The sequence below is a fragment of the Mustela erminea genome, chromosome 9 (assembly GCF_009829155.1).
Source record: "Mustela erminea isolate mMusErm1 chromosome 9, mMusErm1.Pri, whole genome shotgun sequence".
Lineage (NCBI taxonomy): Eukaryota > Metazoa > Chordata > Mammalia > Carnivora > Mustelidae > Mustela > Mustela erminea.
This window is the reverse complement of record NC_045622.1, coordinates 8,211,398-8,225,819: the sequence shown is the minus strand read 5'-3', so window position 1 is coordinate 8,225,819 and position 14,422 is coordinate 8,211,398. Positions and strand designations below refer to the sequence as shown.

Below are 14,422 nucleotides of genomic sequence, written 5' to 3'. Positions count from 1 at the left end.
GCCACGCTGTGAGGCATGGGGAAAGGACCCTCTGCTGTGGCCCGTTCTGGACCTGGGGAAGCCACACTCGCTCCTCCCCTAGGCCACATGTCAGCAAGCCTGACTCAGAGGCACCGGCTACACACCCTTCTGGCTTCGGCCGGGTCTGGAAGGACTTCGTGGGCCCGGAGCCCGCCTGGGCCTTCAGCAGCCGCCGGGCCGCCATCAGCTCGGAGCAGAAAGACGCCCACTGCTCCTGCCGGGCCCCGAGGTCTTGGCGGAGGAGCCTCAGCTGGTGATCGAGGCTGGCCGCGTACTGGCCCGCCAGACGCCCCCTGCGCCCGGCCTCCTCCTCCGCGGCGCTGGCAGCGGCCTCTGCAGCCTGAGGTCAGAGAGAGCGCTGCCTGCCCGCCCGCCCGCGGGGCTGCAGACGCCCGACCGCCAGCAGCAGCCCAGGGGCCGGGCACCGCGCGAGCCCCGGCAGGGAGCTCCAGAACATTCTGCGGCAGGCCCGGCAGCAGCGGCAAGGGGATGAGAAATCCCCGGGGGTGGGCGGAGGGGCTAGGAGCCCTGGGGCCTGGGAGATGGGACCGTGGGAGATGGGACCGTGGGAGAGGGGCCACGGGGGGCGGGGTGGGGGTGCCGGGCTCAGGGGCCCCTCGGAGCCCCATTTAGGCACAGGGACCAGGTGGAAAGGTGTGAACTCAGCCCGACCTGTTGCAGCTCCTTCGGGGGACTCCCCAGACGCTGGCCCACAGAAGCCGGGGTGCGACGCCCAGCCCCCCACAGCTGCCGCAGAGAACGGGCTTCACTCACGAGTCTGAGGCAGAGGAGTTTGAGCTGCGGGAGAGCGCGGCGTGCACCTGTGACCGCGCGCCGCGCACCTGCGACCGCGCACCGCGGCCTCGCGGCCCCACTCGTTGCTTTGATCACAGCGCCCTCTGCTGCCCGTCGGTGGAGGGACGCCCCAGCGCCACAGCCCCCTGACCCAGCTTCCGTACTTGGACTTCTAGTGTGTGTGTGGTTTTTACCCCCCTCCCAACGCCTGTCACCTACTGGCCTGAATTTATACATTCCAGTGGGGCTACTGAGGACCAGGAACGGGGATCTGAAGACTCCAGAGGTGGGTCTTAATAGATTTCCTATCACTGATCTGAGGTCCAAAGTTCTGAAAATTAGCCCTAAATTTAATCTGAAATCTTCTATCTCCACTCCCATATACTTTCCTTTTCCCTGGTTCTGATGAGTAGATGAAGGATTTCTTTAGGTTCTCTATCCTGTAACCAGCTGCGTTTTGCGATGAACCCGCTTCCAACCCGGTTCACTTCTCCAGCTTCTCCACTTACCTCTTCTTTGGTCTGGCTGAGTTTTGTTGTCACGGACAGAGACTGTCTGAGCAGGATTGCAAAGAAGCATTCTGGGTCAAACCACTCCAGGTCTACCTGCTCCTCGGCCTCCCAGCACCCACCTGTCAGGGGGCGGGAAGCAGGATTAGCCTCCCGAAATGCAAAGATAAGCCTCCCTGCTGATCTTCCCTGAACCTTCTTCCTGCGGATCCTCAATGGTCAAGACACAGTTTTGCTTGTAACAGCCCTGAGGAGGACCTCATTAGAAACACAGAATTCTAGATTCTACCTCTGACCCATTGCAGAAGGTCCCCACGTAATTCACCATCACATTTAAGTTGGGGTGCTCTTATCTGAGGAGTGTACTTTGAGGAACAAGGGTAGAAGGTGAAACACTTGGTGCCTTCTGGGAGCTGCTCCTCTAGCTAGTGCTGGACATCTCCTGACTCGGGTACTTTGTACATGGTTATATTACTTTTCTTTTGGAAAGTTTTTGTTTGTTTGTTTGTTTGTTTGTTTGTTTTTTAAAGATTTTACTTATTTATTTGAAAGAGAGCATGAACAGAGGGAGAGGCAGATGGAGAGGGAGAGGCAGACTTCCCCACTGAATAGGGAGCCCGATTCAGGGCTTGATCCTAAGACCCTGGGATCATGACCTGAGCCAAAGGCAGATGCTTAACCGACTGAACCACCCAGGTGCCCCTTGAAAAGTTTTTATTTAGATGTCTCTATCCCCCTCAGCATGTACTTCTAGAACCAGGCAGTGTCTGGCATACCGTGGCCATCCAATAAATATTTACTGAACAAATGAATAAATGAAATGCGGAAGAATAGAACCACGAGTAATCTGGGAACATGAGAAAGGGAAGCGGGGGGTGGCCAGTTGGATTTGGGGACCCCTCTGGGGTTCTAACCTGAGTCTGTCACTCACCGTGATCTCCCTCAACCCTGGGGGTATCAGAATCTTGGTGTGATCGACCTCTCCTCACTGAAGTCATCCCAGGCCTTGGGGAGGTGTAGGCATCCAGGTTGTATCCTTGCTGATGCTTCCGGAAGGTGGGGTTGGGAGTGGCCTTCCGGGCCCAGCTCAGGCTGTGACACTGAATCTACATGGTACATAATGTGGCGATGTGAGGGACAGGGGGAAGCATCTTCTTTGAAGACCAGCCGGAGGAAGAGCCCTGCTCAGCTGAAGAGAGGGAGAACCTCGTCTTCTTGTTTGGACATTCCCACTGCCTATCTCCTTGTGCCCCCACCCTCCATCCGTCCTTTCTTCTACCCTATTGCTAGAGTAAAAATAAAATTCTTACCAGGGTTTCTCTCTCTTGCTTGAAAGTTTTTTGTTTTGTTTTGTTCAAAGGTTTTATTTATTTGTTTTTTTAAGATTTTGTTTATTTAATTGGCAGAGAGACAGTGAGAGAGGGAACACAAGCAGGGGGAGTGGGAGAGGGAGAATCAGGCTCCTTGCCGAGCAGGGAGTTCCTTGTGGGGCTCGATCCCAGAACTCTGGGATCATGACCTGAGCTGAAGGCAGACGCTTAACGACTGAGCCACCCAGCTGCCCTTGGCTGAAAGGTTTTACTGGATCCCTCACTGCATAGAGGATAAAGCGGGGCCCATGGGATCATAGTGATTTTGTCTCTCAGCTCTGTGTCTGCACCCCTATATTTGGTTCCCTGAGCAGATGAATGCTGTTTCATGCCTCCGTACCCTTACACATAGTACCCCCTATCTCATCCGCACCTTCCTCCCAAGCCCAGTACCTCCCAGCCCCCAACTCGCCAACCCCTTCGTTAGTACAGGGGACACATGCCCCCACGGCTCATATCTCAGATCTTTCGGGTGATCTTTCGGGATCACCTCCTCACAGAAGTCTGTCCTGACCCACCCGGGGTGGGGGGCAGTCAGCTCCTTCCTGATGCAGCCGGACACCCTGGACAATCTTTCGCCAGAGTCCCCTAATGTTGCTGGACGTTTGTTTGTTTCCTTGTCTATATTCTGCCTGCTGAGCTTTCATCACCGGAGGCCCGAGGCTGTACCTTTGTCACTTTCGCATCTTAGCAACTATTGTAATGCCTGCTGCAAACGAGCCGGGACAGCCCATTTACACGGGTTTGGAGAGGCGGTCTTGCGTGGAGGTTACGATGTCCCTTGTCCGGCTTTACTCACCAACAGAAGCAGGCAGAACCCCAGCAGCAGGACCATCTCCCCCAGGACTTCTGGCCAGTCAGACCTCTTCGGGGGCCTGGGGATCTTGGCAATGCCGGTTTGGATGAGATACCTGGGAGTCGTGGAGGCAAAGGGCCCTTCTCCGAAGCACCGGCCTCCGGGCGGCAGGGTGCGGAGGTACTGGGGGGAAAGAAATCTGTTCAGCCTTTCTCCCATGGTCTGCCAGAGACCAGCAAGGGGACAGAGTGGGACCCTGGGCCTGTCGGCACGAACCAAATAGCCCAGACCTTTGTGCACACCTTGCGGGAGCAGAATCTGGGTTTTCCCCAGGGAAACAAATTCACATCGAGTAACAGAGCAGCTGTTTGCCTGTTCTGGGGCGAGGTCGGCACAGCCTCCTCGACGCTGTGCAGGTGGGGTGAGGAGCTAAATCCCGTGTGTGACCCTGACACTGCACCTGGGTCAGTGGAGGTATCACAAGCAGATCACATGGATACAAGCCTGTGCAGATGACCTTGGGGTGTGAGCCTTCAAGGTGAGAGAGGGAGTGGGGCAAAAGCGGGTAATGAAGCAGAGGGCCATGAGTGATGTCCGGACACCGTGAGGTCCTTAGACATACCTGCTATTTTTACCCCCACGGTCTTCTCTTCTCTATACACCACATGTTGGAGGAACCCTGGAAACCCCCAGAACTGTCTGTTAGGAGTGTGGAGCCCAAAACTTTGATAGGGATGCCCTGAGTGTCTCCCTCCTTGGGGTTCCGTCTGGGATGGTTATGAGGCAGTGTCGTCTAAGGCGAGGGGGACATGATGGGTGGGTGTGTTGAAGGAGGCCAACCGTCACGGACAAACCATCTTCCGATGCTTGTTGCTGCTCAGACGGAAGACATACACCCCGGGCTGCTGGAACTGCTGCAGGAAGAGGTAGGGCTCTCGATCATGGAGCTGGGACTCCTCAGGGAGGGCCCGGAAGCGTCCCCAGTCAAATCCCGGCAGTGTGTTATAGAAGTGGCCCCTGGGGACAGAGAAAGGAGGGGTGTGTTGTCTCCTGCGGGTGCCCACAGGCACCGGGGTGTCTTTTGTCCAGCGCCTCGACGGTGGCAGGCCATGTCCTCCGGGCACTCACAGGTCATACTCCGGGTAATGCTCACGGGTGACCAGGAAGGCAAGTGTATCATTGACTTGGAGGCAGACTGTGGGGTTGCGGATGCCAGGCTCTGGGGGCAACAGATGCCCACGGTGCGTGGAGTTGGGGCTCCCTGACCAAGGGGAGGTCAGATGTCCTTCGCTCGACTTTCCTGGGCAAGCGAGATACAGAACATGAGGAACAGAGACCTTTAGACAGATTCTTACTGGTGGCGGTGGGAGAGGAGAGACAACAGCTGTCCCCTGGATGCTCACCGGTGTCGTGGCCTGGGGCCCTGGGATCCTCGAAGAGCAGGCCAAGGGCGTGCAGCAGCTCGTGACCTGGTCTGATCAGGCCCAGGAACCCAAAGCCTGGAACAAGACAGGGATCTCCCTCAACTGGCAGGGGCCTGGGAGAGAGTTTTCCCTGGTGCATGGACACAGCAGAAGCTGTCTGTTTCTGATTTGCACATGGCGGGATTCAACTTTCTAAAAATCGACGGGTCCCTTCATGGGGCTCTGCCCATCACCATCTAGCTTCTGCCTGAAGAGGCCATGCTCATGCCACAGAAAGGTCCAGGCTTTCCCATGTGTGGTCCTGAGTGGTGGGTCCACCTGTGGCTTCCCTCTGTCCTGCTGTCTTACCATCCATCCTGACCACATACAGAGGGACAGGCTTATGCCCTTGGTCTGAGTTGCAGGGATGGCCTACGGCACGTGGTGAGGAAGGCTTGTCCAGAAGGTAGAATTCCTGGGAAAGAAGAGGTCCAGGGTCAGCTCTTTCCCTTAAGACATGGTGAGTAAGTAACACATCTGCCCCGCAGGGAGGTGGAGAGAGCATGGGGCTTCCCTTGAGCCCTGTCTGAGTGTCCTGGTAAGGATGCAGGGGAGTGGTGGTACCTGTCGTCTAAGAACTTCACAGGGAGGGGTAACCAGGAGTCATAACTCTGGGCGCCATGCTTTGCTCACGTGGGAAGTTTTCCAAGACAATTTCTGCCTCTTTAATGAGCAAATCACTTCTTCAAGGAGTTTTACAGGATGAAATTAAATCAACAGGCGGGCCTTTCCTCTGTCCTAGAGCCTGTGCCTATGATGTGGGTCGGCGAGTTGGGGCCCGGACCCCACACACAGGCATGTCATGCCTTCTCCTTCTCGGGAGGCAGAGGCCCCAGGTGCAGGGGGCCCCAGCCCAGCCAGGGGTTGAAGCTCGGACACTGTACCTGGCTCCCAGTGCCTTCAGGGACGGAGATCTGTGGGATGCCCTCAGAGCAGCTGAGCTGCAGGACATGTCTCTCTCCCTCGGGGCACAGGGGACCACACGTTCCACTTGAGCCTTGTCCCCAGCACAGACAGAGCCCCAGGACTGGATCGTAGCCACGGGCATCTCCTGGGGTGGCACACACCTGCACGGAGACTCAACATCTTAGGGACACCCCTCCAGGGGAGGCTGTCCCTGACTCTCTCCAGCTTCAGAGTATAGAGCACAGAGCTCCTTGTTTCCAGCGAGGGCGAGGGGGTCAGTGTCGGGCGGAGGGCCAGGGCTGCACTATGGAGACGCCTCCTACCTCCTGGGCACAGTGGTCACTCCACTGATCCTTGGTCAAACACAGCCCCTCCTGGTTCCAGGTGGCCCCATCCTTGCAGCTCCTGTGTTCCCGCTGGACACAGCCCCACGGCTCTCCAACATCTTGGTAGCCTGGGAGGCAGGGGCACTGCCCATCACTGGGCTGGGGGGTGAGGAGGGAAGAAGTTCAGTTGAAGATTCGCTGGTTGATGAGGAACTACAGCTTTGGCTGTGACCCTGCCCGAGATGGGCCAGAAGAGAGAGGTGGGGGAGGGGAGGTCAAGGTTCAACAGGTCTGGAGAGAGGTCCGAAGAGAGGGGAAGGTGACCAGTACATGCTGGTTAGGGTCGAGGAGGTGCTAACCTTTTAGCCAATAAGACCTGGGAATTTCAGGAAAGGAAGGGTTCACATGCCTAATTTTTGGTTTATAGGGAAAGTTCGAATTGGAAGGGTTTGGGGCAGAGTATATTTTGGGAGTGGTCATGGTGGAGAAGAGCTGATTGCCTTTTCTTCTGAGTAGCATTGCTTGGTTTAGCAAGTAAAAATGTTAAATTTGAATGTCGGATAAACAAGAAATGTTTTCAGCATAAGTCTGTCTCATTCAGTATTTGAGACATACTTATGCTAAACAATGATCTGTAACTGATCTGAAGTTCAGGTTTAACTGGGCACCCTGTATTTTATCTGGCAATCTTATCCCTGTGTCACTTGGAAACCCGAGCTAAGCCCGGTCAGGTTACATCTGAGCCGAACTTGACCAAAAACAGTCCTGGAAAGGCAGCCTGTCCTTGGGTCCCACTGCCAGAGGACATACCTGGAACACTCGGCCAGGCCCCAGGCAGACACAAGTGTCCTTGCCCTCCTCCGGCTGGGTGGCCCCGGAACCACAGGGAAAACAGGCATCCTGGCCAGGCCAGTGGTTGAAGAATCCTCGAGGGCAGAGGAGGCAGAGGGGGGTGTCATGGGGACCCGCTCTGGTGAGGAAGGTTCCAGGAGGACAGGGAGGAGGCGGTGAGCGAGAGCAGAGCCTACCTGTAGAATGACAGGTGCACAACAGTTAGGACTGAGACTCAGCTTCCGGGAGCTGCCCGTCCCCAGGTGATTTCCACCCCCCAACAACCCCGAGGCCCTAGTACACCCCAGACTATTCCCTCCCCCAGCTCAGGGGCTTCTGACCCCACCAGCACAGGTGTTTGTCCTCTGGGCTGTTTGTCTTGCCCACCCCTTCGCTTTATCCCCAACTCCTCTGTGCAAATTCAGCTCCAGGTCCTACCCTCTGGGCACCCTGGTAGGTGCAGCTCTTCTGCACAAGGCGTCTGGCTCCCACAGTCCTGAGGAGTGTCTCTGCCCAGGCACACGGCTCTCTGCAAGGTAGAGCAGAAGAGGGCTAGACAGGCCCATGTCCCGGGGATGCCTCTGAAGGGTAGAGCCCTCGCTTCCTGGGCGGGGGCGACAGCGGCAGGGAGAGGGGCCCACATGCAGGTTGGCAGAGGATGGACAAGACCTCTGGGGTCGTCGATGGAAAGGGAAGAGCAAAAGGCAGAGACCCAGTGACAGCAGCCCCCGGAGAGGATGAGATAGGGATGGGAGAGGTACAGAGAGATCTGGGCACAGGGATCTGCACGCAGAGAGAAACGCCAGGAAGGGCAGCCTCTTGTCACTCATGCAAGCTCCCGGGAGCACGCGCTGAATACTTCATGAAGGTGACATCTGAGAGACGTATCCTCCGGGTGACCTTGGCCCAGACAACTCGGATAGGGCCCTACACCGTTTCCTTCCTACGCAGCCGGCGGGGTGTGTGTGTGTGTGTGTGTGTGTGTGTGTGTGTGTGTGTGTGTGAGTGTGTAGAACTGGGCTCAGCGAGACCATGGGACATTCTAGCTTCTGCCATGTGCCAGGCAAAGCCTATCTCTGTGTCCAAAATCCTGCAGCAGAGACACGGGGAGAATGAGGAGAATGAGACGCAGGCTTCCGTCCTTGGTGCACGTTCAGCCAAGTTTCAGAGATGCGCAGGATTTTAGCATCTGGAAGGACTTTAGAGATGATTTCATTCTCTCCTCCCAATTTACAGATGAGAAGACTGAGGCCAATAAGACGGAGAGTTTTAACAGAGTCACACAACGGGTCAAACGCTCTTCAAGGACATGCATCCACGAGCTCTGGAAACCATCCAGCTGCCAGGGAACGCTTGAAATGCCCACGCGCGGCAACGCAGGAGCAGCGGCAGGTGGTGGAGAGCAAGGGCGGAGGCCTGGCCTCGCTGTTGACTATCCTGCGAGATTAGATAATCAGTTAACTTCTCACTCATAAAGAGGTGATAATACATAATACTGCTTGGCTTTCTTCAAGAGCAGATGTGAAAATCGATCCAGCTAACAGGTGAGGAAGTGCCTGCGGAGCCATCAGGTGCCCGCAGAGGTGAGGTCTCACGGGGGAGCTGTGGCTGCCCAAGACATGGAAGTGGGACTCAGGGACTTTCAAGGCCACCTGGCTTACAATCTCCACTTACGACCTGTAAATGAGATCTCTGCCTCCAAGTTTGAATAGTCCTGGGTCAGGAGGGCCTTAAGAAAGTCTGTTTCATGACATTGTAATCAGGCTTTGTTTTGAGAACAGTGAATATAGCTCTGACTTGATTTGTTGTATCTAATTCCCCGAACGACTGGTGACTGGGTTGCTTCTAAAAAGAGATCCCCCTGTTCAGGAAAAGGTGTCCCCTCTATCTGACGGGACTTCACTTGCTCATTCAGTTAGTGGCCTGTTCCACAGGGACTCACAGTGTGTTTATGACGTACCAGCAGGAGCTGCTGGTGCCTGAGGCACTGGAGGCGGATTGCAGCACTGAGGTCAGGAGGAGAATATCAGAGCTGCGGAATCAGAGACACCTTGCCGAGACATACTTGAGGGGAAGACATTCAGATCCCTGGGAATCTATATTCTGTGAAGCATAGCTTACATCTGAGCTGGCCAATAAAAACATGACACGATCATAGACGGAACATCAAATTTTCTAGGAGCTGTGTTACAAAACTGAAAAGAAAGAAGAGAAATTAATTACATATTTTATTTAACCTAATGTAGTACCTCGACACCTAGTCGATATAAAAATTAATAACAAGGTATTTCACATTCTTTTTTTTATACTGTCTTTGAAATCCATTTTATAATTACGGCAGATCTCAGGGAGGACTGGCCACAGGTCAGGTGCTCAGTGGCCCTACATGGCTGCTGACCGCTGGGCTGGATGGCACAAGGTGCCGTTGCCTGGAGAAGCCACTTCTCACCTCTGTCACCTGCTTCGTTCTCCTGAGGGGCTCAGGCATCCTGCCCTCGGCTTTCCAGAAGGGGGCACTGTGATCTTGCGGGAAATGGTGCTGGTGGTGGCCGTGGTGTTAAGAGGAAATGGCAGTTGTAAAGGAGAATGTGTGTGTGTGAGTGTGTGTGTCTGTGTGCACGCACGCGCATGTGTGTACATGCGTACACGTGTGTGTGTGTGTGTGTGTGCCGGTATCAGCACCTTAATTATTTTGGTGGAGATGAAGATGAACATCTTGGTCATGTTATAATTCTCCAAACATTTTACTATTTCTGCCAATCGCTCAGGGATTTTTTAATTTTAAAGTAATTTAATTCATTTTTTGCATATATATAAATTGTATGTATTTGATGTGTACAATGTGATGATTCGATACATGTGACTTGTGACAAGATTACTATTGTCAAGCTATTTAGCATATCATTTCCTCACATCGTTACTGGTTCTTCGCGTGTGATGAGAGCACCTAAACTCAGCTCTATTAGCCTCTGTTTCCAATATGGAATACGGTGTTCCTGACATAGTCACTAGGCTGTAAGTTAGATCCCTAGGCTTCTTCATCTTATGTTATTGCAACTTTGTACCCCTGTTGCCCAAACCTACCATTCTCCCCCACCTTCCTGCCCCGTCTCCACACTTCTGCTCTCTGCTTCTGAGTTCAACCTTGTTTTTTAGATCCCATGTATAAATGAGATAATAATGGTATTTGTCTTTCTCTGTCTAGCTCCTTTCACTTAGCTAAATGTCCTCCAGATTCACCAGTGTTGTCACAAACATCAGGATTTCCCTTCTCATTCATGACTGAGTAATCTTCCATTATACGCACTTACCACGTCTTCTTTATCCATTCATCCGTTGAGGGACACTTGGGTTGTTCCCACGTCTTGGCTACTATGACCAATGCTACAGCGAACACAGGACTGCGGATGTCCCTTCAACATACGGATTTCATTTCCTTTGGATAAATACCCAGGAGCAGGATCCAGGACTACCCCTATGGTAGTTCTATCCTAAGTTCTTTGAGAAAAAGGCCATTCTGTTTTCCATAATGCCTGGATCAATTTACATTCCCACCAACCGTGCACAAAGGTTCTCTTTTCTCCACATCCTTGATAACACTTATCTTTTGTCTTTTTGATGATGGCCATTGTAACAGGTGTGAGGAGATCTCTCATTGTGGCTTTGATTTGCATTTCCCTGCTGATGGGGGATGCGGAGCAATCTTTTCACTAATCTGTTTTCTTTTTGGGAAATGACCATTCAGGTTCTTTGCCCATTTTTAAATTAGATGATTTTTTGTCTTGGTATTGAATGTTTGTGCTCCTGAAAGGGAGATTATCATTCAGTACTACAGGTGATCTGGGGTGTGGCCTGGGATTCTGCAATTCTAACCAGCTAAACTAAGTCTGTGATTATCATGCTTTAGGTAGCCAAGTTTTGTGAGGAGCTCTGATGAGTACAATCCTTGAGGCTCATGACCCATCTTGGGGTTTCTGCATATCCCTAAAGACCACACTCCCTGATAGTTTGTCTACTTTTGTTGCTTCCAGGTTCTTATACTATGTCCCTGAACTCTGACTTCCCTATTCACTGTCTCTTAAAACTGTCCTCTCCAAGGGCAGTGTCCCCTGGGCTGGTCTAGATCTTCCTAGATTTTACTTCTGATCTTCCCTGATTCTTCATTGCTTCTGACAGGTTAGGGACTTCTTAACTTCCATGTTTCTGAACCCCTTTCAGTCTCTCTTTTTTTTTTCCTTCTATTTTTCTAATTCTACATAAGTTCCCGCCACCCCCCACCCCGAACATAGTTGATTTTTTCTTGGTAATTTTTTAAGAATGGTTTTAGACTTACAGAAAAATTGCAAAGACACTACAAAGAATTCTCATACACCTCACACCCGGTTTCTGCTATTATTAACATCCTACATTAAGTTGATGTATTTGTCAGAATTAAGATACCAATGTACCATTATTAACTAAAGTCCATACTTTGCACGTATGTCTTTAGTTTTTACCAGATGCCCTTTTCTGTTCCACATCCCATAGTACATTTTATTGTCACATCTCCTTAAACTCCTCTCTGTTGTGACGGTTTCTCAAACTTTCCCTGCTTTTTGATGATCCTGGCAGTTTTGAGGAGGACGTGTCAGGTCTATCATAGTGTGTCCCTCCACTGGGATGTGTCTGATGTTTTTCTAATAGTTAGACTGGAACCATGGGTTTGGAGGAGGAAGACCACAGAGATAAAGCATTGTGTATGCCACCTCACATCCAGAGTGTGTACTATCTCCACGATGTTTCATTGTTGACCTTAGCCACCAGGCTGAGGTCATGTTTGTCAGGTTTTCTCCATGGAAACGTTGTTCCTGTTTTTCTCCTTTCCCTAGTGTGCTTCTTGGGGGGAAAGAAAGTCCTATGCTCCAACCCCTAATGGTGGAGGATCTACAGAAAGTATAGGAGATTCTTCTGCACGAGAGATTTGTTTTTCTCCCCCATTTATTCATTCAATTACTTACTTATCAGAATAGACTCATGGATATTGAAAGTTTTTTTTTTTTCCTTCAAATGACCCAATGTTAGTCATAGGGAGCTGTTTCAGTTGGCTCCTGAGTTCTTTGACATAACTCATCATTGTGGGTTTTATTCTTAAAAAAGCATTTCCTTACTCTCTGGCATGAGCAGATGCCCTGGGCTCATCTTGTACATCTCCTCCCCGGTCTCAGCATCAGCCATCTCTCCCAGGAGCTCTGGATCCTGTTGGGAAAGAGTGGAATTAGGAACCAACGTCTGGGAGCTCCGCGTGCTCTGGTCTCTTACATTTCAGCCACTTTCCCTTTCCCTTTCTGTCAGGTCTCCTGTCTCCTGCTCAGTGATCATGGGGATTTCCTAAAAATGAATCATACATTCTAGGCAGTAATAGAGTCCTGTCTCTGCACGGGAACTTCGTGGGAGATCGACAAGGAATAATGTACAGTCGTGGGGTTTACAGTCAAGTGTGGGAGACAGATGTCCACAGAGACGTGAAGCCAATTTCTAAGGGCCTAGTGACCCGTGCAGACTATGGGATCTGGGAAGTCTCTGCGCTCAGAGTGGAAAGAAGCAAGAAGGGTCAGCGTTCTCTATGGCCTATTTGCAGACTCTGATCCAGTGTACCTTGACTGGGGCCCCAGGAAGTGGTCCTTCTTTGGACGGAGCAGCAATCTCTGATACTGAGTTTCTCTCTTCTCCATCAATGCTTCTCCCCTTGCTTGTTTGGTGTGTGTGTGTGTGTGTGTATGTGTGTGTGTGTGTGTGTGTGTGTGATTTTTGCTTTCTCATTTAATGCCAGTTTACAAAGAAGGAAGAATATGTCTGTCAACTGTTACACACTCATTCTGTTTAAAACCCATCCAGATGCCTTAATAGGCTTTGTCAGGAGCAGGAGGGTCTGCATGGCTGCTTCCCAAAGCCCACAGAGAGAACGAGCAGACCCGCTGCTCTGCCCAACTCTCCAGAGTCCTGAGAGTATACGTGGCACAGAGAACTTCAGCAATATTGGTCACATTTTTTTTTCTTAACAAAAAAACAAATAGTTTGGAATGAGAACCAAACTTGCTTGCTTGTGTGTGTGTAGGGGGCTTGTTTTTGTATTCCTCATTCCTTTTTGTGCGGCTTAAACATTTCATAATCACATTTGAAACCCATTACTGAAGAAAAGGGGAAAGACGTGCACATGGCCTTCGTCTACGTGACCCTGCACCCTGGCTCCTGAAGCAGAGACTGACCCGCCAGACACCTGCCACTCCCAGCCCAAAGCCGGGGAAGGAGCATCTGGTTTGGGCCAGATGGGAGTGTGGGAGCCCGTCTGACCAGGTGTTGCTTGGTGTTGATGTGACTCAGCATCTAGGTGGTGCGGCAGATAGAGCATGGCCTCTTCCTCCCATCGCCCTCGTCCGTCTCATGGCTGAGGCCCACCTCGGACTCCCCAAGAGCCTTAGAGCCATGGCGTAGAGACAACCCTTTCCCGCAGCAGCGATCTGCTGCTGGAGCCAATCTAAAAGAGCCAGGGAGGACTTGAAGTCTGGAGAATTATTGCCCCCTCCCCCCGCACGGGACGGCAGCATCTTCGCCTCTGCAAAAATGGACTCACACTTCCTTATCTCCCATCTAAAGCCGTCTGTGAACAAAAACCTGAAAAGAGCAGCTCTAGATCCGGCAGCAGCCAAGAAAAACCAAAGGTCCTGCCAGCAGCCCAGACAGGTGGAAGGCGGTCTAAGCAGGAGGTCAGCTGGGGACGCTGCCCTGGGCCCGGAGTAGGAAGTGTGTCTGAGTCTCTGGGGGGAAAGAACGAGAATGATGCCAGCATCTAGCGCAGCCTTCAGGCCTAGGACACTGTTCCTGGTGAGGCTGGAGGCTCCTGGCGGAGGCTTTAAAGGTGTCTGCAGATGTCCTCCTCTTGAATTTGCGTGACCCACGAAACGTGGCGGAAGTGAGGTTCTGGGATTTCTGAGCCCTGCGGCTTCAGTGCAGTTTTTTGGGAATATTCTATCTGGGAGCCTCGATCTGCTCTGTAAAGAGTCCCACCACCCTGAGACTGCCATCCAGAGAGGCCACGTGGAGGCCCTGTGGTCAACAGTCCCAGCCCAGCCAAGGCTTCCAGCCACACCTACTTCAGCTAAGACCTGAGAGTAGTGAAGTCTCATTATTCTCGCAGACCCACCTATCCGTCAGCTGAATGCCAGAGAGTAACCCCCCCCGGACACGCACAGAACAGAAGAATTGCCCGTGGAGCCTCCACGCACTTCTACACTACAGCGTGGCGAGATGGAATGAAAACGATGCCTGTTTTGTGCTTCTCGGCTTTGCGGCGTTTGTTACACAGCCACAGATGACCGACACAGCCAGGGTGCCTGCATCAAGGCCACCTGTCTTCTTATCAACTTCC

General features: G+C 52.3%; 1 protein-coding gene across 1 annotated transcript in view; it reads right to left on the bottom strand.

Moving 5' to 3' along the window:
* LOC116599230 overlaps positions 1-9,043 on the bottom strand; it is a gene marked incomplete at its 5' end in the record, with an annotated part of 35,041 nt that extends 25,998 nt beyond the window's left edge. Inside the window, 14 exon segments of the mRNA XM_032358999.1 lie at positions 126-361; positions 694-819; positions 1,326-1,447; positions 2,257-2,431; positions 3,495-3,674; positions 4,346-4,508; positions 4,620-4,791; positions 4,895-4,990; positions 5,264-5,369; positions 5,839-6,021; positions 6,184-6,345; positions 6,997-7,214; positions 7,456-7,546; positions 8,978-9,043. Coding sequence (XP_032214890.1) covers positions 126-361; positions 694-819; positions 1,326-1,447; positions 2,257-2,431; positions 3,495-3,674; positions 4,346-4,508; positions 4,620-4,791; positions 4,895-4,990; positions 5,264-5,369; positions 5,839-6,021; positions 6,184-6,345; positions 6,997-7,214; positions 7,456-7,546; positions 8,978-9,043 — 2,096 coding nt within the window.
* Between the last annotated feature and the right edge of the window lie 5,379 nt (positions 9,044-14,422).